The 22,504-nt window shown below is 46.8% G+C and overlaps 1 protein-coding gene across 4 annotated transcripts in view; it reads right to left on the reverse strand.

Annotated features, from left to right (window-relative positions):
* Positions 1-11,333: 11,333 nt before the first annotated feature.
* The window catches only part of KIAA0319L (KIAA0319 like), a 90,407-nt gene continuing 79,236 nt past the window's right edge, over positions 11,334-22,504 (reverse strand). For all 4 annotated transcript variants that reach the window (XM_082686859.1, XM_082686856.1, XM_082686857.1 and 1 more), the window contains 5 exons: positions 21,040-21,182; positions 20,092-20,214; positions 19,447-19,537; positions 17,800-17,891; positions 11,334-12,576 (listed from right to left, as the gene is read on the reverse strand). In XM_082686859.1, coding sequence (XP_082542985.1) covers positions 12,389-12,576; positions 17,800-17,891; positions 19,447-19,537; positions 20,092-20,214; positions 21,040-21,182 — 637 coding nt within the window. In that variant the 3' untranslated portion in view covers positions 11,334-12,388. The remainder of the gene's footprint in view (positions 12,577-17,799; positions 17,892-19,446; positions 19,538-20,091; positions 20,215-21,039; positions 21,183-22,504) is intronic.

A 22,504-nucleotide genomic window follows, 5' to 3' on the forward strand; every position in this document is an offset into this window, starting at 1 on the left:
TATACTAATATCCATTTTCTTGATTAATTGCTCTAATCAGTATGCAGTCTCTCAGTTTTGGGGTTTTTTTTTTTTTTTTTTTTTTGGTATTGAATTCTGTCTTCTCAGATACTATAAATATTGATCCCTTACCTTTCCCATAATTAACATTTGCCTGATAATGTTTTCCCATCATTTTTGTTCTCTATTGTTAGATGTTTTATATAGAATTCATAGAATCTTTTAATTTTTTACTCTTTTGTTTATATCAGTATAGACTCATGGATTCCTATTTTACTCATTGGGTTATAATCTGATACTCTCATTATTTGTTTTAATACTCAGATTGTCCTAGATTTAACCAATCGAAGCCTGTTCTGGTCGCCTCCTATGTCCTTCTGATATCTCCCCATCATTTTTTCAGCATTTACTTACTCAAAACAAGATGTTCCAAGATTATTCTGTACTTTCCCTGCCCTAATCTTGGAATCCGTCGTGGAATCCTAATGCCTTAGCACTTGGTGCTCATCTTACTGAGGTAAAATTGTTTCTTATGTCCTATTGGTGTATAGAATCAGTCAATCCATAAACAAATTACACACATATCACATAACTGTATACAACTATATCTTTCCATCCACCCATTTATTTTAGCTTGTGAGTTCTTAACATTTCTTGAAATTTCAATCCAACCCCTTGGTTGGGGCTCTTTCTAGCCTTCTCCCTTTACACATTCATAAATCATTTTATAAAACATTGAGAAATCTGGCTCCCATTATTCTCAATATATGCACTTACTTTCTGAATTACTTACTTGCACAATGTTTTCTGTCTCCTTACCGTTCTGGCCACCCACCACCTCATTTGCTCTGCTACTAGGCTGCTTCACTGTGGTACCCCTCACCAGCAGACTGCCTGGGCTCTGGGCACACCCAGTTACTCCACACCCTTTGCATCCTCAAATGCTAATGTCTCTGTGCAAAAGTTGCTGGTGAAGATGGAAAAGAAGGAGTGCAGTCTGTCTTCAGTTAAGTCTAAAATGTTTATATTCATTTTAACTACTATTAGAACTTAGGTCTACCATTATTTTTCTTCTCATTGTGATAAGTGTATTCTTTAATCCCCATCACCTGTTTCCCCCATCCCCCTCAACACCTGCCTCCCCTCAGGTAACCCATCAGTTTGTTCTCTATAGTTAAGAATCTGTTTCTTGATTTGTCTCTCCCCCTCCCCCCCTTTGCTTATTTCTTCCCATGTATAAGTGACATCATATGGTATTTGTCTTTCTCTGACAATGCTCTGCTAGCATTATACTCTAGCTCTACCCATGTTGCAAATGGCAGGGCTTCATTTGTTTTCATGGCTGGGTAATACTCCATTCATCTATCTGTGGGCACTTAGGCTACTTCTGTAGCTTGGCTATTGTAAATAATGCTGCATTAAACATAGGCGTTCATGTAATCTCTTGGAATTAGTGTTTTTGTATTTTGGGGGTAAATATCCAGTAGTGCTATTACTGGATCGCTTTGCATTTCCACCAGCAGTGTAAGAGTTTTCCTTTTTCTCCACATCATCACCAACTCTTGTGTTTTTGATTTTAGCCTTTCTGACAGATGTAAAGTGATATCTCATTACAGTTTTGATTTGCATTTCCCTGATTATGAGTGCTGTTGAACATATTTTCATGTGTCTCTTGGCCACCTGTATTTCTTCTTTGGAGAAATGCCTTTTTCTGTTTTCTGCCCATTTTTTAACTGGATTATTTTATCTTATCAGTTTATAGATTTTGGATACTAACCCTTTATTGCTTACGTCACTTGCAGATATCTTCTTCCACTTAGAGGTTGTCTTAGTTTCATTGTTTGGTGTACAGAAGCTTTTTATTTTTATGTAATCCCAGTAGTTTGTTTTTGCTTTTACTTCCCTTGCCTCAGAAGACATATCTAGAAAAATATTGTTATGGCCTCTGTCAGAGAAATTACTCTTTGTGCTTTGCCCAAGGATTTTTATGGTTTTAGGACTCACATTTAGGTCTTTAATCCATTTTGAGTGTTTTTGTATATGATGAAAAGAGTGGCCCAAAGTTGTCCAGTTTCATTCTTTTGTATGTTACTGTCCAGTTTTCCCAATACCATTTGTTGTAGATACTGTCATTTTACCACTCTATATTCATTCCTCCTTTGTCAAAGATTAATTAATACTTGTGGGTTTATTTCTGGTTTTCTGTTCTGTTCTGTTGACCTATATGTTTATTTTTATGCCACTGCCATTCTGTTTTAATTCCTACCACTTTGTAGTATAACTGAAATTTGGAATCATGATACCTAGTTTTTTCTTTTTCATTTTTTAAAAAGGATTTTACTTATTTATTGAAGAGAGCATGAAAGTGAGAGAGATCACAAAGGCAGAGGGAGAAGCCAACTCACTGCTGAGCAGAGAGCCTGATGTGGGACTCAATTTGAGGACTCTGAGATCATGACCTGAGCCGAAGGCAGACACTGAACTGACTGAGCCACCAGATGCTCCTCTTTTTCATTTTGAGCATTGCTTTTGCTGTTTGAGGTTTTATGGTTCCATACAAATTTTAGGATTGTTCTAATTCTGTGAAAAATGCTATTGGTATTTTGATTCAGATTACATTAAATCTGTAGATTGCTTTGGGTAGTATAGCAATTTTAACAATACTTGTGCTTTCAGTCCATGAGCACAGAATGTCTTTCCTTCTTCACATCACCTTGAATTTCTTTACCAGTGTCTCAAAGTTTTCAAAGTACAGGTCTTTCACCTCTTTGGTTAAGTTTATTTCTAGATATTTTATTGGTTTTGGTGAAATTGAAGATGTGATTATTTTCTTAATTTCACTTTTTGCTGCTTCATTATTAGTATATAGGAATGCAACAGATTTCTAGACATCAGTTTTATATCCTGCAACTTCACTGAATTCATTTGTCAGTTCAAGTAGTTTTGGGTAGTCTTTAGGGTTTTCTGTATATAATATCCTGAGTTTTACTTCTTCCTTACCAATCTGGATGCCTTTTATTTTTTTATGTTGTCTAATTGCTGTGGCTAGGACTTCAAGTGCTGTGCTGAATAAAAGTGGTGAAGAGCGGATGTCCTTACCTTGTTCCTGGCCTTAGGAGAAAAACTCCTACTTGATGGTTTTTCACCATCAAGTATAATGTTAGCTGTGGGTTTTCGTATAAAGACTTTATTATGTTGAGGTGCATTCCCTCTAGGCCTACTTTGCAGATGGATTTTTATCATGAATGGATATTATACTTCGTTGAATGTTTTTTCTGCATCTGTTGAAATCATCATCTAGTTTTTATCCTTTCTCTTATTGAAAATAGTCATACTGCTTGGTGAATATTGAACCACTGTTGCATCCCAGGAATAAATCCTACTTGATCGTGATGTATTTATGTTTTTTTTAATGTATTGTAGGATTCCATGTACTAATACTTTGTTGCAGATTTCTGTATCTGTATTCATGAGAGATGTTGGTTTGTAGTTCTCTTTGTTTATGGTGTCTTCATCTGGTTTTGGTATCGGGGTCATTCAAAACCACTCTTTCCTTGTTCATTTTCTATGTGGATGATATGTCCCATCCACTTAAGAGGGGTGTGAAAGTCCCCTCCTATTATTGTATTATTATCAGTAATGTCCTTTATGTTTGTTATTAACTGTTTTATGAGTGTTCCCATCTTTTTTTTTTTTTTAAAGATTTTATTTATTTATTCGACAGAGAGAAATCACAAGTAGGCAGAGAGGCAGGCAGAGAGAGAGAGAGGAGGAAGCAGGCTCCCTGCTGAGCAGAGAGCCCGATGCGGGACTCGATCCCAGGACCCCGAGATCATGACCTGAGCCGAAGGCAGCGGCTTAACCACTGAGCCACCCAGGCGTCCCGAGTGTTCCCATCTTGTGTGCGTAAATATTTACAATTATTATACCCTCTTGTTTGCTTGTCCCCTTTATTTTTATATAGTGTCCTTAGTCTCTTTTCAACAGTCTTTGTTTTAAAGTCTGTTTTGTCTGATACAAATATTGCTACTTCAGCTTTCTTTTGACATCCATTTACATGATAAATGTTTCTCCCCTCTCCTTACGTTATCTTTTTAGGTCTAAAACGAGTCGCTTACAGGTATCATATAGGTGGGCCTTTGATCCATTGTGTCTTTTGATTGAAGCATTTAGTCTACTTACAGTTGAAGTAGTTATGGATAGGTGTTCATTGCCATTTGTTACTTGTTTTGTAGTTGTTTCTATAGATTTTTCTCTGATTCTTTCTTCTCTTGTTCTCATGATCTGTTGGCTTTCTTTAGTGATATACTTGGATTTGTTTCTCTTGATTCTTTGCATATCTTTGCATATCTAAGACTGGTTTTTCATTTCTGGTTATCATTAGGTTTGGCTGTAACATCTTCTATATATTGTAGTCTATATTAAGTTGATGTCGCTTAGATTTGAACCTGTTCTTTATTCCACTCCTCCCTGTGTTTTGGTATATGTTGTCATTTGCATCCTTTTATTTTATTAATCCTTGACTTATTTTTATAGAAATACTTACTTTTACATTTTGTGGTTTTGTGGGTTTTTTTTTTTTTTTTAATACTCCACTTAGGGTCTTTCCACTTAGAGCCCCCCCCCCTTTTAAAAATATTTATTTATTTATTTATTTATTTTTAGAAGATTTTATTTATTTATTTGACAGAGATTACGAGCAGGCAGAGAGAGAGGAAGGGGAACAGACTCCCTGCTGAGCAGAGAGCCTGATGTGGGGCTTGATCCCAAGACCCTGACATCATGACCTGAGTCAAAGGCAGAGGTTTAACCACTGAGCCACCCAGGCGCCCCTAGAGTCCCCTTTAATACTAATTTCTTTTAGGGTTCATTTAGTGGTCATGAACTCCTTTAGTTTTTGTTTGAGAAACAGTCTCTGTCCTATTTTGAATGATAACCTTACTGGATAGAGTAATTCTTCGCTGTAGATTTTCCCTTTTAGCACTTCGAATCTATCAAACCATTCCCTTCTGGCCCTCAGGATTTCTGCTGAAAAAACCTGATAACCTCTGGAGTTTACCTTATATGTAACTGTGGTCTTTTCTCTTGCTACTTCTAATTTTTTTTTCTTTAGTAGTATTTCTTGCCATTTTTAAAAAGGTTTTATTTATTGGGGAGAGAAAGGGGGAGAAAGAGTGCACAAGCAGGGGCAGAGAGAGAAGCAGGCTCCCTGGGAGCCTGATGCGGAGCTCAATCCCAGAACACTGAGATCATGACCTGAGCCAGAGGCAGAAGCTTATCTGACTGAGCCAACCAGGCACCCCTATTCTTTGCCATTTTTACTTACTTACTTACTTATTTATTTAAGAGATTTTATTTGACAGACAGAGAGGGCACACAAGCAGTGGGAGAGGGAGGGGGAGAAGCAGGCTTTCCGACAAGCAGGGAGCCCAATGCGGGGCTCGACCCCAGGATCATTACCTGAGCCGAAGGCAGATGCTGAACCAACTGAGCCACCTATATGCCCTTCTTTGCCATTTTAATTAGTGTGTTTCTTGGTGTGGACCTCCTCAGGTTAAAGTTTTAGGGGTGTCTCTGGTAGCCTCCTGGATCTGTTTATCTGTTTCCCTCTGCAGATTAGGGAAGTTTTCAGCTCTTATGTCTTCAAATAAATTTTTTGCCTCCTCTTCTCTGTCTTCTGAGATGCTCTGTGTTCTTGGTGTCTGGTTCTTTTTGTTTCTGTGTTAAGGGTCTCATTGATATCATCCACTCTTATGTTTATTGAGTATCTTTATGAACATTGCTATAAATTCTCTATCAGGCATATTACTTATATACATTTTACTTCGGTCTCTTGCTGTGGTTTAGTCCTGTTCTTGAGTTGGGAAATATTTTTCTGTCTTCTCATTTCGTAACTTTGTGTGTCTGTTTCTGTGCATTAGGAAGGTTAACTACTCTTGCTTTTAACAGTAATAGCCTTATGAAGAAGAGGTCCCTTAGTGCCCTGACGTTCAGAGTGCTATGTTCCCTGCTCCCCAGGGCCCAGCACTTCAGGGAGTATCTCCTCTGTGTGTTGTATGTGTTTTGCTGTTGAGTCTGGCCTCTTTTTTCTTACTCCAGCTGCATGCGGAGGTTCTTTTTGACCATTGTGGGCAGTGTTTGATCCCCAGCAGGGGTGGGGCACATTGAAACAAGGTATGTGGTGGTCTGCTTGGGAAAAGAGGCCGGATGCCTCCTCCCTCCCCATCCTGCCACCCCAGAGGTCCCATAAAACAGGAGTCAGGAGATACTCCGGCAAGGTTTGCACTGGTCTTTTGGAGTGGGGCTAGAACCACCAAGACTTAATGGTGAGTGTCACTGAGAAGAGCAGATACGCAGAAGTGAGGAGGGATGGGGATTGTTGGTGCAAGGAATTTAAATAAAGTATCAGGGCAGGATCCCTGCTGGTTGGGTTTATGTTGGGGTGTGAGGGAAGGAAATGGTGACTGCCAGCTTCTTTGTTCCTGGAGGCATCTTTCTGTGATCCCTGTTCTTCCAGGCCCTGCTCTAAGATTAGTAAATCACTCACCCTCCCATCTCCACCTGGTGTTTTTTTGAAACTGCTCCTTCCATGCTGTTTTTGCACAGGCTGTGCTATCTCTTTAAGGGTGGGGACTTTGCTTTCTAAGGCCCTGCAGCCAGGCTTTCCTAAGACCTGAGCATGCAGAGTTTTAAAATCCTAGGCTGGTGCCTGGGTGGCTCAGTGGGTTAAGCATCTGCCTTCAGCTCAGGTCATGATCTCAGGGTCTTGGGATCGAGCCCTGCATAGGGCTCTCTGCTCAGTAGGGAGCCTGATTCCCTGCCTCCCCACCTGTCTCTGCCCACTTATGATCTCTGTCAAATAAATAAAATCTTAAAAAAAAAAAAAAAAAAATCCTAGGCTTTAAATCCCTCTGGTTGTGAGAACTCACAAAATTCTGCCCCTGTTGCTTTCAAAGGCAAATATTACAGAGATTCATCCTCCCTGATCATGGGCTGCCTGATGTGAGTCTTTTCACCACCCCGCCCCACCCCTTCTCTGCACTACTGGCTTCCTTCTTCAGTGTGGCCCCTTCTCTTCCTTTAGTTGTGGAGTTTGTTCTGCCAGGCTTTGGATCATTTTTCTGCGTTATTTATATTGATATGATTGTTTTGCCTCTGTGGGAGGCGGCAAGTTTAGGGTCCTCCTACTCCGCCATCTTCCCAACTGACCTATTTCTGCTGGTATTTCAGAGCTTAGGTATTGTACTCTGTTTCCCCCTTGCTTTCCATGGAGTAGCAATGGAAAATTTTCTTCTACCTGTTTAAAAGTAGTAATATATTCCCGTTTTATTTTTATTGATTTTACTGAATACTAATCATTTCTGTTTACCATCCCCCCCAATTGGTGTAACTACCATCTAAATCTTCCCAGTAAGACTATTAAACTCTTACGTTCCTTTGGACTTCCCAACTGTATCAAGTTGGTACTCTTTGGAGTTTTGATTTTAGATTATTGATATACTTCATTTTGTGTTCCATTGGCCCAGGCTGTTGCAGATTACAGACTTTGCCAGAGTATTTTATTTGCTCATTTTTACTTCCTATAGCTCTTCTCATGTCTAAATTTATTTTTCATACTTTACTGCTTCTTCCAAGAGTATTTTTAAAATGGATCTTTTGTGAAAAATTGTGAAGCTTTGTATTCCTGAGAGTTTGGGGTTTTTTTGTGTTTTGTGTTTCTTGTTTTTTGTTTTAAGTAAACTTTGCCCCCATTGTGGGGCTTGAACTCACAGCCCCAAGACTGAGTCACATGCTCCACTGACTGAGCCAGCCAGGTGCCCTGAGAATATTTTTTATTACATTCTCATGTTTAAATGAGTTTGTCTTGATAGGAATTTTGAGTTCAAAGTTTCTTTTCATTTAGCTTTTTGGAAATGTGATTCTTTGTCTCTCACTTAAGGATACTGTTAAGAGACCTGATGTCAGTCTGGTTCTTTTCTCTTTGTAATTGATCTGCCATTTCTCTTGGGATCTTTCAGAGTTTTTGCTTTTCTTAGATGGTCTTAAATATCTTTTACTATAGTGTTTCTGTTTGTACATTTCCCTACCTTTTCATCCATGAATTCTTTCATTGTTAATTATGGTCAGTTTGTCATATCTTCAGATATTTCCTCTTGCACTTTTCCCCCTTTCTTCAAGGACTCCCATTTACTCAGATGTTGGCACTACTACTCTGCCCCTGCTGTGCAGAGAGCCAGTGGTGATCCCAGGACCCTGGACCTGAGCCGAGGGAGGCTTTAACCCACTGAGCCACCCAGGCGCCCCTCCAGTGTGGTTCTTATTCCTGTTTCATATGGCTAATATTTCCCTCTACATTTATTTTGCTTTATTTTCAGTTCCTTGCCAGTGTGTATGTTTAGTTTGCTGTCTTTGGGGGCTGAGGATTTTACTCCTCAGGCAGCATCTGGTTACTTTGGCCTATAAGCTTGTCATGTTCCTTCACAGCACCAGTTCCTGTCTGGTGACATTTACTGATGAAAGGCCAGGGCCAGGGGCCAGGTCTATCCTGTCCAAGCCAGCTTAAGCAGGGGAAAGTAATGACCTCCAGATATCTCATAGTCACTGTTGACCACTCCCTCCAGTAGGTGTTCAAAGATTTACCTTCAGATCCTTAGGAAGAAGCAGCAACTTCCCAGCTGTCATCTACCAGCCCTGGGGCTTTGGAGAAGGTTTTTTAATCCCAAGAGTAGCCTAGCCCATCCCTTTTCTTTTCAAGATTTTATTTGTCACAGATAGAAGGGACCACAAGCAGGGGAAGCAGCAGGCTCCTCACCGAGCAAGGAGCCCAATGCAGGACTCCATCCCAGGACCCTGGGATCACCACCTGAGCCGAAGGCAGACCCTTAACCAGCTGAGCCTTCCAGGCATCACAAGCCCATCCTTTTTCATCCCAGCAGAGCTCTTGGGCTGCCCTAATAGTGTCCCACTGACAGCAGTGACGTATGTGACTGACGATCCCATGTACAGCAAAGGCAGACCATGTCACTGTCACTGATGCCCTACTTCCCAGTTTATGATGACTTTCAGTCTCCTACGGGTTTTTACAGGATTTGGGAGGGATTTTTGGTAGATTCTGGGGAAGGGAGCCACTTCGTTGTCTTAATAGGAGCCAAAACCCGTAGTATAGTTTACTATCTCTCTCTCTCACACACACACACACACACACAAACACACAGTCTTTCAGTTATATTTTAGGTGTCTCTCTTACATAGTTTTACAAATATATTCAATCTATTAACTTCTGTTTGGAAGTGATGGTGGTGGTGGTTTTAATACCCAGTCTGATAGCTTTTGCCCATTTAAGTGTCACATTTTTAATGCTTTTTCCCCCTTCTTTCCTGTATTTAGTTTCATTGATTGATGTATTCTTTTTTTTTTTTTTTAAGATTTTATTTATTTATTTGACAGAGATCACAAGCAGGCAGAGAGGCAGGCAGAGAGAGAGGAGGAAGCAGGCTCCCTGCTGAGCAGAGAGCCCGATGCGGGGCTCGATCCCAGGACCCTGGGATCATGACCTGAGCCGAAGGCAGAGGCTTTAACCCACTGAGCCACCCAGGCGCCCCTGACTGATGTATTCTTAATTTGTTTTTCTCCCCTTGTCTGGTGTAGATGTTACATATTCTAGTTCCCAGTGGCTTTCTCAATACTTAAAACATGAATACATGACTTAAACTCTAAAGCTAATCATCATTTTTTACTGTCCTACTATGGAAGGATCTTAGCTTACTTTAATTTCAATCATTACTTGATCCCCAGCCCCCCATTTTTTGTTATTTTATTTTAATTCCTTCTCTTTATTCTACTCCCTAAGTAATATTCCTGGGAACTTAGTGGGTTGTGTCCTCCTCAGCTGTCAGCTCAGATCAGCAGTGATGCGATCTGCCTTCTTTTCCCTTGTTCGGCTGCCATTTCCCTTTGAGGAACCACGTCTCACCCACCCTCTGTGTTCCACTGTGAAGTGTGGACCAGCCACTGTGCTGGGGACTAGCAACAGGACAATGAGTAAGAGGACATAGGTGCTTTTGTAATGCTGAAAGGGTATTTCAGTGCTCCTGAGCTGGAGGCAAATGGAGGATAGCAGCATCAGTTCCTGGATTTTGCCCTTTTTATTTATTCAGCTCTGAGACAGAGGCATATCCTCAGTGAGCTGTGGCTGAGGTTAGTTAGATATAGAAATGATACTCCCCTGCCAGAACAGGAAAAGTCTACAAAGCCAGTAAGTGGTCAGATCCTGTAGTTCCTTCCTGAATTCTTTACAGCTTTTCTGTCACACTCAGCTCCCCAGGTCCTGGTCACCTGCCCCTCTGCCTCCTCCCGTGTAGCCTGACCTGTACAACTGAGGAAGCCCATACACCCAGCCTGGAGCAGTTTGAGCTTTGGCTTCTCCGATGACCTCCAACCACCTTCAGGATGGGACACCTGTTGCCTCTGTTGATGCTGCACTATATATTGTGCCTTTAGACCCACTGGTTCTCTCATGTGTGGTCCCTGGACCAGCAGCAGAGCATCCCTTGGGAACCTGGTAGAAAGGCACGTTCTCTTCTACCGCAGACCTTCTCAGTCAGAAATTCTGCAGTTGGGGCCCCACAGTGTCAAGCCTCCCAGGGAATTTTGATGGGAGACCAAATAGACTCTGCAGGGCCCGAGTTCTAATTCTGTCATTTATTGTATGTGGACTGAGTTACTTCTTGCTATGCCTCAGTTTCTGAATCTGGAAAAACAGAGCCAATACTGCCCACCCCCAGTGGGTTTTTATACACAGGGCTTTGGGTACAGTATGAATGCCACTGTCCCCTTTCCTCCCTTCCCTGGGAGTCCCAAAACTGTACACCAATCCTCCTCCCCAGCCCCCATGCTGTGCAGGCTGCTCCACGAACACTGCAGTGTTCCAGGGGCACGAGGCTGCCCTTACTGCTTTGGAAATCCTAAAGGGAAGTGCAGGGGCCCAGCAATCTCAAATCTACACCCTGTGCATCAGAACACTTTGAATCCCCTGCTTGGCCAAGAGGGTGGGGGAATGAATCATTTTTGTGTTAACAGAAGGTACGGAGAAGAGGACAGAAAGCCTGCCTCCCTGAGAGCTAGAGAGGAGCAGCTAGCCGGCAGGGGGCCAGGAGCATGCACTCCTCCGCCCAGACAGCAGCAGCTGAGGCAGAATTCCAGCACCATCGGCCATACGCACTGATGATGCCGGGCCTGCAGCCTGCCTCCTGGAAGCCACTGCATCACCGGGATGCGCAGATGACTGGACCCATGGTACAGGTCAGCGACGCAGCACACCTGGCAGGCACACATACAATTAAATAGCATGTTTAATCATCTCACAACAGACAGTAGTGCAGTAGTGTAAACTAAGTTTCTTTCCAAAAAGTCACTCCCCCGAAGCTCCCGTTCCTCAACACTCAGAACATGGCTGAGGATCCGGTGACAGGGCCCGAGGGGTTCAGGAAGTCTCTGTTCCAAGGAGCTAAAAGTCTGTCCAGGTCAAGGTTGCCTTGCAGGTAGCCGAGAGCCCTATGAGGAGCTGATGCGCGCACATTCTGACACACACATGCAAGGGACACACGGAGAAGACGTAGGTGGACACAGAGGACCCGCGGTGGGGCAGTCACACACATGCGCTCATGCCGTCACCTTCCAGTCAGCATGTGACTGTCTCCTGCTGGCTCAGGGTGGGGGGGGCCTGAGCCCTGAAGCGCTGGTCAGGAGGAGGAAGGGACACGTCTGTGGCCCGCCCCCTGTCTGACACAACAGTGCAGCCAGAGGGGTCCCTCCCCATTCCTGAAACAGTCCTCCCGGAATCTCGGCCGGACACCGGCATCAGTGGTGAGGACGGGGTTACCACTTCCTCCGGACCTAGCAAAGGGGTGTGTTCTGTCCCAAAGAAGGAAACAAAGAACATGCCCACAGGCAGGCCTGGGAGCTGGAGGCTGGGAATGCTTGGTTCTACAGCCAGGTGTTGGGGGCACAGCCCGGCCTCCCTGTGCAGGTACCCTGGGAGCAGCAACACTCCGGGCAGGGAGCAGGAGAAGGAGGCTGGGAGCTGCCTGGATGGCCCTTGGAGCAGGGGAGGGGTTTGCGAGAAAGGAGGCCCTGAGGTGAGGAGGTTGGGGTGGAGGTGGGGCTACCAGAAGGGTTTAAAGAGGAAACCTCTTCGTTCACAGCTTCATTCAGGGTTCCTGGAGAATGTCTCTGGATTCAAGTACCAGCAGCTCTGGTGGAGGGGATTAGGGTGGAGTGACCAGCAGACGCTGGAAGAACAGCTGCCCACACATGGGAGGTCTGAGGACCAGCCCGGCAATGCTCTGGACCCTGGCACTGCCCACCCCTGAGGAAGCAGACCAGGTGGCTACAAGATTTCCTCCCGTGGGCTCCTGGCCTTGAGTGGGGTCTGCCCATTGGGCACAGAGCCATTCTGACCATGCAGGAGTTTGCCCTTCTCTCGGTCTGGCCACGTGAAGATGGCATCATCGCTGTCCAGCTCCGACTCAGAGCGCATCAGGCTGCTGCTCAGCATTGGGCCTTTCTGTTTGCTGCCTGCAAGAAACCGAATCCAGGGTCAGAAGCACACACCTTCCTAGGCTTTAGCCAGGCCCTTGTACCCTTCTCCCAGCCTGAAGAGAAGCAGAGGGACAGGGAACATCCCCGCTGTCTGTCCAGGCTGTGAGGGGCTCCCTGAGTCCTTGTCCCAGTCCTGATTAGCTGGAGCAGTTCCTTCAGGAAAGTCACACAGTAGATGGGACCAACAGACCTGGGGCGCAGTGTGGGTTCCTGACCTCCAGTATCTGTTAGCTCCGCTTACTGCCACCCAACAGTGTTCTCCTCGTTGAAATGTGGAATGTTTTATCATCTCACCTCATGAACAGGATGGAATTCCCACAGGAGGCAGGAAAACACAACAAGAGGTCAGCTCTAGAGGAGGAACTTTTCACCGTGTCCTGGCTCAGCATGGATGGCAAAGGGCCTGCCCCAGAGGGGTTTGCTCCGGCTCCCTGGCGTGCGTATGGGAGGCGGAGAGCAGGGAGAACAGGCCCCTGCCTCCGAGAGGTCGCTCCTACTGGGAGCGCCTGACCGGAGTACCAGGGCTCCCAGACACAGTCCCAAGCCATCAGTTCATCCGAACGCACAAACAAGGACCCATAAGGAACACCCGAGGTCAGAAAAGATGCTTGAGATTCTGCAAACCATTGGAGTCACCTTCATTCTGTGTCATCCCTGAGGCTGCAGAAGCTGTGCCAGAAAAAGCCAGAGGCAGGCAGAGCCAGCAGCACAAGGAGCGGGACATGCCCAGGGCGAGGGCCCAGCGTGGCAGTGCTTCTGGCCCCACACTACCCACCCTGGACCTAAACTACCTCCTTTCTTAAAAAGGTGACCAGACAGGTGAGGTGTGTTTGAACCCCCCATATCCAACAATCACTCTCCCTTTCCCCTGGGCCCACCCAGATCCCCCGAAACTCCGAAGGGAGTGTTTCTCAGGATTCTCAGAATATTTTCACTTCATTCTGGGCAGAATGACATAAGGCTGACCCAAGCACCCTGAGCCGCTCCAGTGTGGTGGAGGACAGTGGCAAACATAAGAGTCAAGGTCCCCCAAGTCCCAGCTCTGCCTCTGCAGCTGAAATATCCTTCTCCTTCTGTCCTGTGGAAGCAGGCCCCTCCAAGGACCCACATGAAGCTTCCCTCTCTCAAAGCTGGTTCCGAGCCCTTCTCCCCTCACGGCTGCTGAGGACAGGAACCCGCGCCTGGCTCCACAGTAGACGGCACTCACATGAACCTGCCCACACGAACTCCCGCTCTGCCTGGAGAACTGAGCGATTTCCCCCACTAAACAGTACAAGCTGGGCATGGACCAGAGCGTTTGCAGCGGCACTCCTCATAACAACCAAAAACGGAAAGAATTCAGTTGCCTGACGACCGTATACCCGCCAAAGACATTCACACAGGGGAAACGACACAGCAGGGAAAGAACAGACTCGTGCTCTACCAACAACATGTGAACGTCGTAAATGTAATGGTGAGTGGAAGGGGCCAAATGCAGTGACTCCATTTATGTAAACCACTCCAAGATGGCAGAAGGAAGTTGGCAGGGGAAACGCATGTCTGGAAAGAAAGGGGGTGGATTATATGGGTATGTTCACTTATCGAAACCCATCAAGCTGTCCTTATGATCTTCTGTACGTTAGACTGAACCACAAAAAAGAACAAAACAAAAACAAAAAAACCACCATTTTTAAAGGTCAGAGAGTCAAATACCCGTAATTTTATATGGTTCAATCTAATATGCTCAATAGAAAGCTTTGAAAAGTCAATAAAGTAGCGAAACAAACCCCAGAACCACAGTTGCTGAATGTAAACCAGGTCTTCTGAGGGTGGTCATCCCTCAGGCCCTGCCTGGTGGCCTTTGGCGCTACAGCTCCCCAAAGACCCCTCGTCCAAGCTCAGCCTGGGTCCCGCCAGACAGGGTCGATGCCCGCTTACCTCCACACACCAAATGGCCACGCTTCGGGCTGAAGAACTCCCATTCTAAGCCTTATGCTGACAGGCCTGAATCTCCTTCTCCCTGTCCTGCTAGTGGCTCTACTCTGGGTTGCACCCACTCATGGGCCAAGTCTAGGATGAGAGCGGGGCTTCAGCCTGGTCAGCTGCATAAGCCTAAATGCCCAGGGACTCTCACTGCTGCCTCAGCTACACACTTTGTGCACAGAAGGGCCCTCCTGGCTGTCCCAGATGCAACTGGCCACCGTGGGGCTTTCCCTTGCCACAACTGGCATCTGCCTCCTTTGCATGCTGCCCCTCCAATGCAGCACTTTCTCATGCCCTCCCCCAGCCTTTCCCTCCACACTGTCTTGCCAAAGCAACTCCCTGTATCCCGCACCCTCTCCTTTCCCCCACTCCCTCTCTCCTCCTCTGGAGCCTCACCTCTATCTTCATTTCTGCCTGCAGCCTTGCCCTCCAGCCCCACTCTGCTTCTCCACAACTTACTGCTCCATTCGTAAAGGACTTCTCAATAGTCACAGTCCATTTCCTCACCACATACTCACTGCCTGAACAATCTGCATTTGTCTTCTGCTGCCAGTCCCCATCCTACCTCCAGCTCTTTGGATGACCAGAAACTCCTTTAGTGATCGTGGAAACATTCTCTCTGTCTTCTGCAGCAGCAGACACTCTTGACCATTCCCTAATGATGCCCGCCTCCCTCACTGATGGTCCTTCTCGGGCTCTTCAGTTCTGGACTCCACTTTTGTCCCTCAGTATCCTCCCCAGAAGGGATGTGACCCACTTTTTTGTTGACCCTCATGAGTATCTAGAAGATTCCTACATTGATGCTTGGCAGTTCAACCATTCTACTGAGTTCAACTAAATTCATCTTTTCTTACCCAAGCTATCACTGCTCCAATGCCTTAATTCTGTCTATGGAGTCATTCTCTGTCCCTCGGGTCAGAAGTCAGCCCTGATCTTTCCTGTTCCTCCATCCTCTTGACCCATGCTGGTTGAGCCATCGTCACCTCCCTCTTAGACAACTGCAAAAATCTCCCTGCTGGCGTCCACTAGACTGATTTTCCTAAGCCAGCACGTTCAAGATGACATTTCTCATCACCATCAGAATTCTTACCTCCTTTGGCTGATTTTCAGTGCTTTTACACTTTGGTCCTTGTCAGTCTTTCAGCCTCATTTCCTCAGCCCCATTCACAAGGGTCCTAACTAACCACTACTCTTCTCCAGTACCACCCCGTCCACATATTCTCAAAACAGCAGCTCAGGGACCAGACTCCATGTCTGCTTTTCTTCCATACCCCTTCGCCAGCACACTCCGAACTGCATCCCATCTTCCCTGCAAAGGCACCTGGAATCTCTGGGCCTCTCCTTATGTCATCACCTCGCCACCATTAGGACATTCTATCGAATCCTTTCACCCATTCTTGCCTCTCCAGTTCCCTCACATAGCAGTCAGGGTTTTTAAAGATAGAAGTCAAACAGACCATTTACCTCCTTAAAAAGTTCCCCGGGGCTCCCTATTGCTCTCAGAGGGAGCACATAGCCAGGTCCCTGCTCACCTGCGCAGCACTGACCCTGTGCTTGCCATGTCCAGTAGGTCCCCTTCTCCTTCGTCAGATGCCCTCCGCTCCTTCCACCAGCTGGGCCTTTACCAACTCTGCTCCTTTGCCTGGACTGCTCTTTCTCAGAGTCCTTGTGTGGCTAACGCCTACTCCTCCCTTGAGTCTCACTTCAAGCGTTCTTTATGTTCCTGTGAAGACCTTTTATTACCACATTCTGTACAGTTGTGAGTCCATGTGTTTCGTGTCTGTCTGGGAGAAGCTGCACAGGAGCAGTCTGTGGTGAGCTCACCGTAACACTGTCCCCAGTGTCTGGCAGAGGGCCTGGCACACAGTGGTCTCAATCCACGTGCACTAAGGAGTAAGACACAGTCCCTGCCCTCAACGATTTCACTGACTGGTAAGGGGACACACACATAACTAGTATAATACAGGGAGAGAAATGCCAAAACAGACACGTGGCAGAGAGATGAGCACAACGTGAGCAGATTAAGGGAGGGATGAGAAGGAGCTTCCTGGACAGAAATATGAACCAGCAGAACTCGCTGAGGAAGAGAGAGGTCAACAAGGAGGAAGATCTCAGAGAAGCAAACAGATGAAAGGTCACCCAAGGCCACGTCGGCCAGACCCAAAGTCAGCCACTGAAGGATTTCAAGGGGTGGAGAAACTTTGGGAGTCATGTGAAAACAACCTTGGCTGCTATGTTTAGGGTGCACTGTGCATGTTTTTACCCCCAGACCCCTCTCCTGCCTAAGGAGCCCCACACCTCCTCCAGGTGCCACCCCGCAGACTTCCCGAATCCAGCTGCCCAGGTGCAGGCCCAGACCACCTCAGAGCATTTGTTTTCTTCTGATGTGCCTTTGCTCCCTCTGTAGCCTGGAATGCCGAGGGCATAGCTTGTGTCTTAGAACGCTTTGTACTCCCCTTCCGCCTCTCCTAATACAAAGCTTTGACTATGAGTGCTGTTTCGTAGTTTGTCTAAGAACGGTTCTGCTTGCCAAGTGTTTAGGAATAGCTCTAGAAGTCCACAGATACTCGATGCCTACCAGGGCCTCCGTGCACGGAAACCTTGCCAACGACACCAGGCCAAGTAAGGGCGCCCCTGCCCACACCCTCACTGAAGCCACCTCAAAGCTGGCGCAGTTGGTGATTCTTGGGTGGGAGGCACCGGACAGATGGGCCCCCGCACACCAGAGCCAGCAGGCAAGTGCCCTCCCGCCTGCTGCAGGACAGCAGCAGAGCCTGTGCGTCTGCCAAATACTGGCTAGAGGAAGATGGGAGAGGAAGGCCCACGGAGGAGGACATCTGGAGAGCTGTCCCACCTTATTGTCTGCCCAGACAGGACAGACTAGTTAAGGCCTAAGAGACCCAGGTCCCTAGGCCTGACTACTGGAGGCAGCTTGAGAAGCTGAAAGCCAGGAGGGAACCCTGAGGCAAATGAACTGGCCAACAAGAGCAAGAGGCTGAGTCCCTCAGCAAAGTGAAGCAATCCTGAGAAGCGGCCCCAGCTCAGAGCTCATCCAGCACACGGCTTCTGCCAGGGTGGTGCCAGGTCAGCCCTCCACCTTCATCAAGCAATAGACAAAACGCTTTTCCAGAACAAACAGCTGTTAGCGACAGATTTAGGAGGGAATTAATGACGGTGCTCTTCACCGGGAGAGTGCACAAATCTAGAGGGCCCACCCCTAACCCCAAGGGCCACTACCTGCTCGGGAGGTTGGCTTCAGTTCCAGACTCTCTTGATCTGTGGCATCCAGGATCTTGTACTTGCTTTTCCTTTTGGGTTTTCCTTTCTGCCTGAAAAACACAATCCCCCACCGCTGCTCAAGAAGGGGGTTCTGCGTGAGACAGGTAGCTCAGGTGACAGCCAGATTACAGAGAGCGCCCTGTCCCCTGCGAGCTGCCTAACAGGAAGACTGTTTTTTCCCGTGCCTCCCAGCTGAGGGAAGGTGACAGCTGTGACTGGTTCTTCACATACCAATTCTGGGAAGGGAAGGGAACTATGACTGTCTGAGCAAGGAGTCACCACTGCACAGTGCAAGGAAGTAGAGATTGGTTAAAAACATAGCCGTAACGGAGTACAAGCTCGCCACGCTCCCCACACGACAGCCAAGGGGAAAGACACTTGGGGCAAGAAAAGCAACTAGACTCAGAAAGCCAACAAAATGAGGAGATGGTGGATTCCTATCCCATAGAACCACTTTCCCCAGCGTGAGATCTGAGCTAATTTTATGTAAAGGGGGGAGTGAGAGGAGGCTGGAGTCAAGAAGTGACTGATATCTGCAGACATCCAAGAAGGCTGTGAAACTTTGTCCTTGGTCAGTTGATCTCTGTAGGAATCTGCCTGTGAATCTTAAACACAGCACAAGCATTTCTATATGTACTTATCTTCTCGAGGTAGGTAGGTAGGTAGGTCGGTTTCAGGTAAAAAAGCAGTTTTGTAAATGTCAGTGATTGGTATGCCCATGTGCAGGGCTCAGCACAGGTGCCTAAGCTGTAGGTCACAGCCGCAAGGGAAGGGAAGCAACATGAAGTCAGACATGCTCCGTGTCTCCCTATTAATCAAGAGAACAAGAAACTGACGCTTGAGGGGTAGAGCGTGGAGGAAAGCATTAAACCAAGCTATTAATGGTAATTTTTAAAAATTGTTTTCACTTTGTTTTACGTGCAGTTAAATTGCAGGTTAAATCTCAGCTCTGCTACTAATTAACTGTGTGTCCATGGACAGGTGAGGCCATTTTCCTGAGCCTACATTTCCTTAGCTGTGAGATGAGAAAAGGGGGTTATATGCATTAAAAAAAAAACAAAAAACACCCAAAATATTATCCTGGTACTTGGCACAAATAATGCAGAAATCATACTTATTAATAATGAAAAACATCTAATAAACATTCCCTAAATACCGTAAGACTAGATAAGAAGATTCCAAGATTCTAGTTTAATCATGACTAACCAAAGTCCACAAATATGTGGAAACACGTAGACACATGAATCCCTACTAGAAAGAAGGGCAAAAGAATTGAGAACTCATGTGTTGAGGCAGGTGTGGAGTAGAAACACAGCCCTAGAGAGGTGAGCCAGGCGCACAGATGGGCCCTCCTGCTCCCACCTGGTCATGGCCACACTTCCCAGGCTGCACATCGGTACAGTGACAGCCACTTGGCTGAGGGAGTGCGCCCCAGTCCTCAGGAGTGGGAGAGGGTGATGAAAGCCTTTTTGCACCTGCCTCAGGCCATTACAGGAAACAAGGGATGCCAAGACTCAGTGTCTTCCGTGTGGAAGATGCCAGATACCTCCCTAATGAATATACAGTTAGAAGCTTTAATGAATTTCCGAAGAGACTCCATCTTACCTCTTACAACAACAGATCACCGTCCAGGACAGGATTCCCAGGGCAACAACAATGACAAAGGAAGCAATGATAACATACAACACGCTCCACTCTGCCAAGAGAAACAAAATGGAGAGGGCTGTGAAGACAGAGGCCAGGAGGGCGGCCTGGGGTGCCCCGGCCTCAGCAGGTGGCTTGGCTCTGCAGACAAGGCAGCCCCACAGCAGCCCAGCACAGGGGAGACCTCGCAGCTGTAGGCAGCAGCCGAAGCTTTCAACCCCCTGCACTGTCCCTGCTGAGCCCATAGGGCAGAGGGGCAGGCTGTAAGGAGCTTTCTCAGGGGGCGGGGGCATGCAGAAATCTGAGGGCTCCCACTGGGCTGCCGCACAGAGGCACTCCAAAAAGGAGGCCGTGCCGCTGATCCAACCTAGGCTGCAGTTTGCACTCGGTCGGACTTAAACCTGGTTCTTCGTACAAGCCTGCTGCAGAATCCTGCTCTAACCCGGAGCAGCGTGGAGGAAGGAAGTAAAAGTCCTCTGCAAACAGAACATACACAGAGTTCTCCTCGCTTGCTCATCTGCCTCGGAAACACCACCACCCACCTGCTCAACTCAGAACTACGTTCAGCACCAAAGCCACTGGCACGGTGCCGAGCAGAAGACTCACCACAGTTGCTGTCTCCATCCCTCAGCTGCACCTTGATGAAGTTCTCCATCCAGAAAGGGTCGCAGATACAGCGTTTGGTGAACGAATCACAGTGGCCATGGTCAGAACAGTTCAACTGGCACGCTGAAAGCAGCAGGAAAGGGGACGGGGGGACAGGAATCAGGGCTGGCCCAACGGCTGCCAGCGCACATGAGGATGGAACTGCGGTGCCCCTGCCTGGGGGCCTCTGCTGGCATGCACGCCGCCCGGCCACGGTGATGGTCACAGGCAGATCAGGCAGCAGTAGGGAGCAAGGCCACTGGCACAGTCCAGCTGTCCTGCTTTGCTGCCGCTCCCTGTGGGAAGTTCTTAATCTCTCAGCGCCCACAGACCCCTTCTGTGCATCACATTAATGCCAAAATAAAATATACAGTATTATGAAGGAAAGCAATGATATCGCACATTTTTGAAATATTTAAGAACGTAGTAATATATGTGTGTCTTTATGAAAACATTAAGTAACCAGATCTAGCAGTGGGTCTAAGAACTGCCATAATTTTGAAGTAATGATGAGTAAAAATGACGTTTCGTCATGTAATGTGCTATGGAATTACCTGTGATTTCTACTGCCTTAAAAGTCACAGGTTCAGTTAATACTACTGGGGTTTTTGCCTACCTTCACAATAGCAGGAAGTAATAGATTTCAGTTAGAGGTGGGTGAAAATAAAGACGTCATTTTTTCTCATTCAAGCTCCCAGCCCACTACTCTGACCACTGTCTCACGGGCCCATGGAACCCAGGTGAAGAACCCCTGCACCGAGTCGGGACGCTTTCAGGACACTGCTGGTGGAGCAAAGTGACTGTTTCCGTGCTCCTCGAAAACAGGAGACGAAGCCTGGGGACAGCGGGGCTGCGGGGAGCTGTGGGCTCTGGGTAGGCTCTTCTTCCCAGCTGCCCATGATTACTCACTGACAGTATTGATTTCCAGAGCTCTGAATATCAGAAAGTCTGCCTTTTGCTTCCGCAGCTCACTCTTGAGCATCGCTGCCACTTCATGGCCTTTGAAGATCTGGTGGGGAGGCTCGTTTTGAACAAAAAATACCATCTTGGTGCTGCAGAGACACGCGACAATGTGAGTGAGCGGAAGCCGTGCCCAGCAGCGGCAGCTACATTCGCTACAGAGCACCGCACGCTGTGCTGGACACTAGGCTAAGCTGCTCTCCGTGTCCTCTCCATTTCACAGAGGACAGTGTGGGCTCGGAAGGGTTAAGTAACTTGCAAGGATCACAGAGTTAATCATGGCAGAGCCAAATCCCAATGTTGAGATGTCTGACTCCAAAACTTGTGCTTTCAGCAATGCCCTAAACTGTCCCAGCTCACAAGAGGACTTATTCCAAACCAGTCACTGGAGGTCAGGAAAACGGGGATTTGTTTGGTTACTACGTGTCTGCTGCCAGCCTTTAAACAGCTGAGACTGTAGTGTGGGGCTGTTGCGTTTATGTCTAGGTTACCTGTAAGACAGACCACAGTGCCCTGAAAAATGTCTGCTGTCGGACAGCATCAAAGCATTATCCATGGGAGCACCTGTGTGGCTCAGTCGGTTAAGCGTCTGCCTTCAGCTAAGGTCATGATTCCGGGGTCTTGGGATCGAGCCCTGCATCAGGCTCCCTGCTTGTGCTCTCTCAAATAAATAAATTCTTTTTAAAAAGCGCATAATCCATGGATCAGAACAGCCAAATGATCATTACTACAATAGCAACAAGAAAGACCCGACACAGTGGTGTGGTTGGTGCAAGACTATGCTACCCCATGTCCAGAATCTGTTTGCTTTTCTGTCAGTTTCTGTCCAAGGCAGACCATGTTTGACCTCACATTTATGTGGGCACAAAGTCTGTTCTCTATGCCTCGGTCTTCATTTCAGGGAGCCCATGACTCCACAGCACTCTCACAGCCAAACCTTTGCAATCAGTGGGTCACACTGGGTTGTAAGTGCATCCAAGAAAGCGATCCCCTTGGCACACAGGGTGGCTACTGGGACCCGGAGGCCCCGGATCAGTTCCTTCCGGTAAAGCAGCCTCATTGATTTAACCCAAAGTGCCCCACACATGGCATTGCTTCCTGTGTTGGTACGACATAACCTGTTGGGAAGCACTGTCATAAAAGACTTTCTGTAAGTTTGCTGTGCGGCGAGATGAATAGTGGGGTATTATAAATTCCAGAATCTAAAAACAAACCTTTGCCATAAAGGATCTGTGGTTCACTTCTCATTATTTTCTCCCAGTTACCTAATCCATGCTGACAATTTCAATTCCTCTCTCTATACCAGTAACCCTCAAACCTTCACCTCTTCTCTCCTTGTCTCTCTTGAATGACCACATCTACAAAAGCTTGCTAGAATACCCACCCCATCTCTCTCTCAGGCACTTCCAATCCA

This window comes from Mustela nivalis (assembly GCF_964662115.1).
Source record: "Mustela nivalis genome assembly, chromosome: 10".
Lineage (NCBI taxonomy): Eukaryota > Metazoa > Chordata > Mammalia > Carnivora > Mustelidae > Mustela > Mustela nivalis.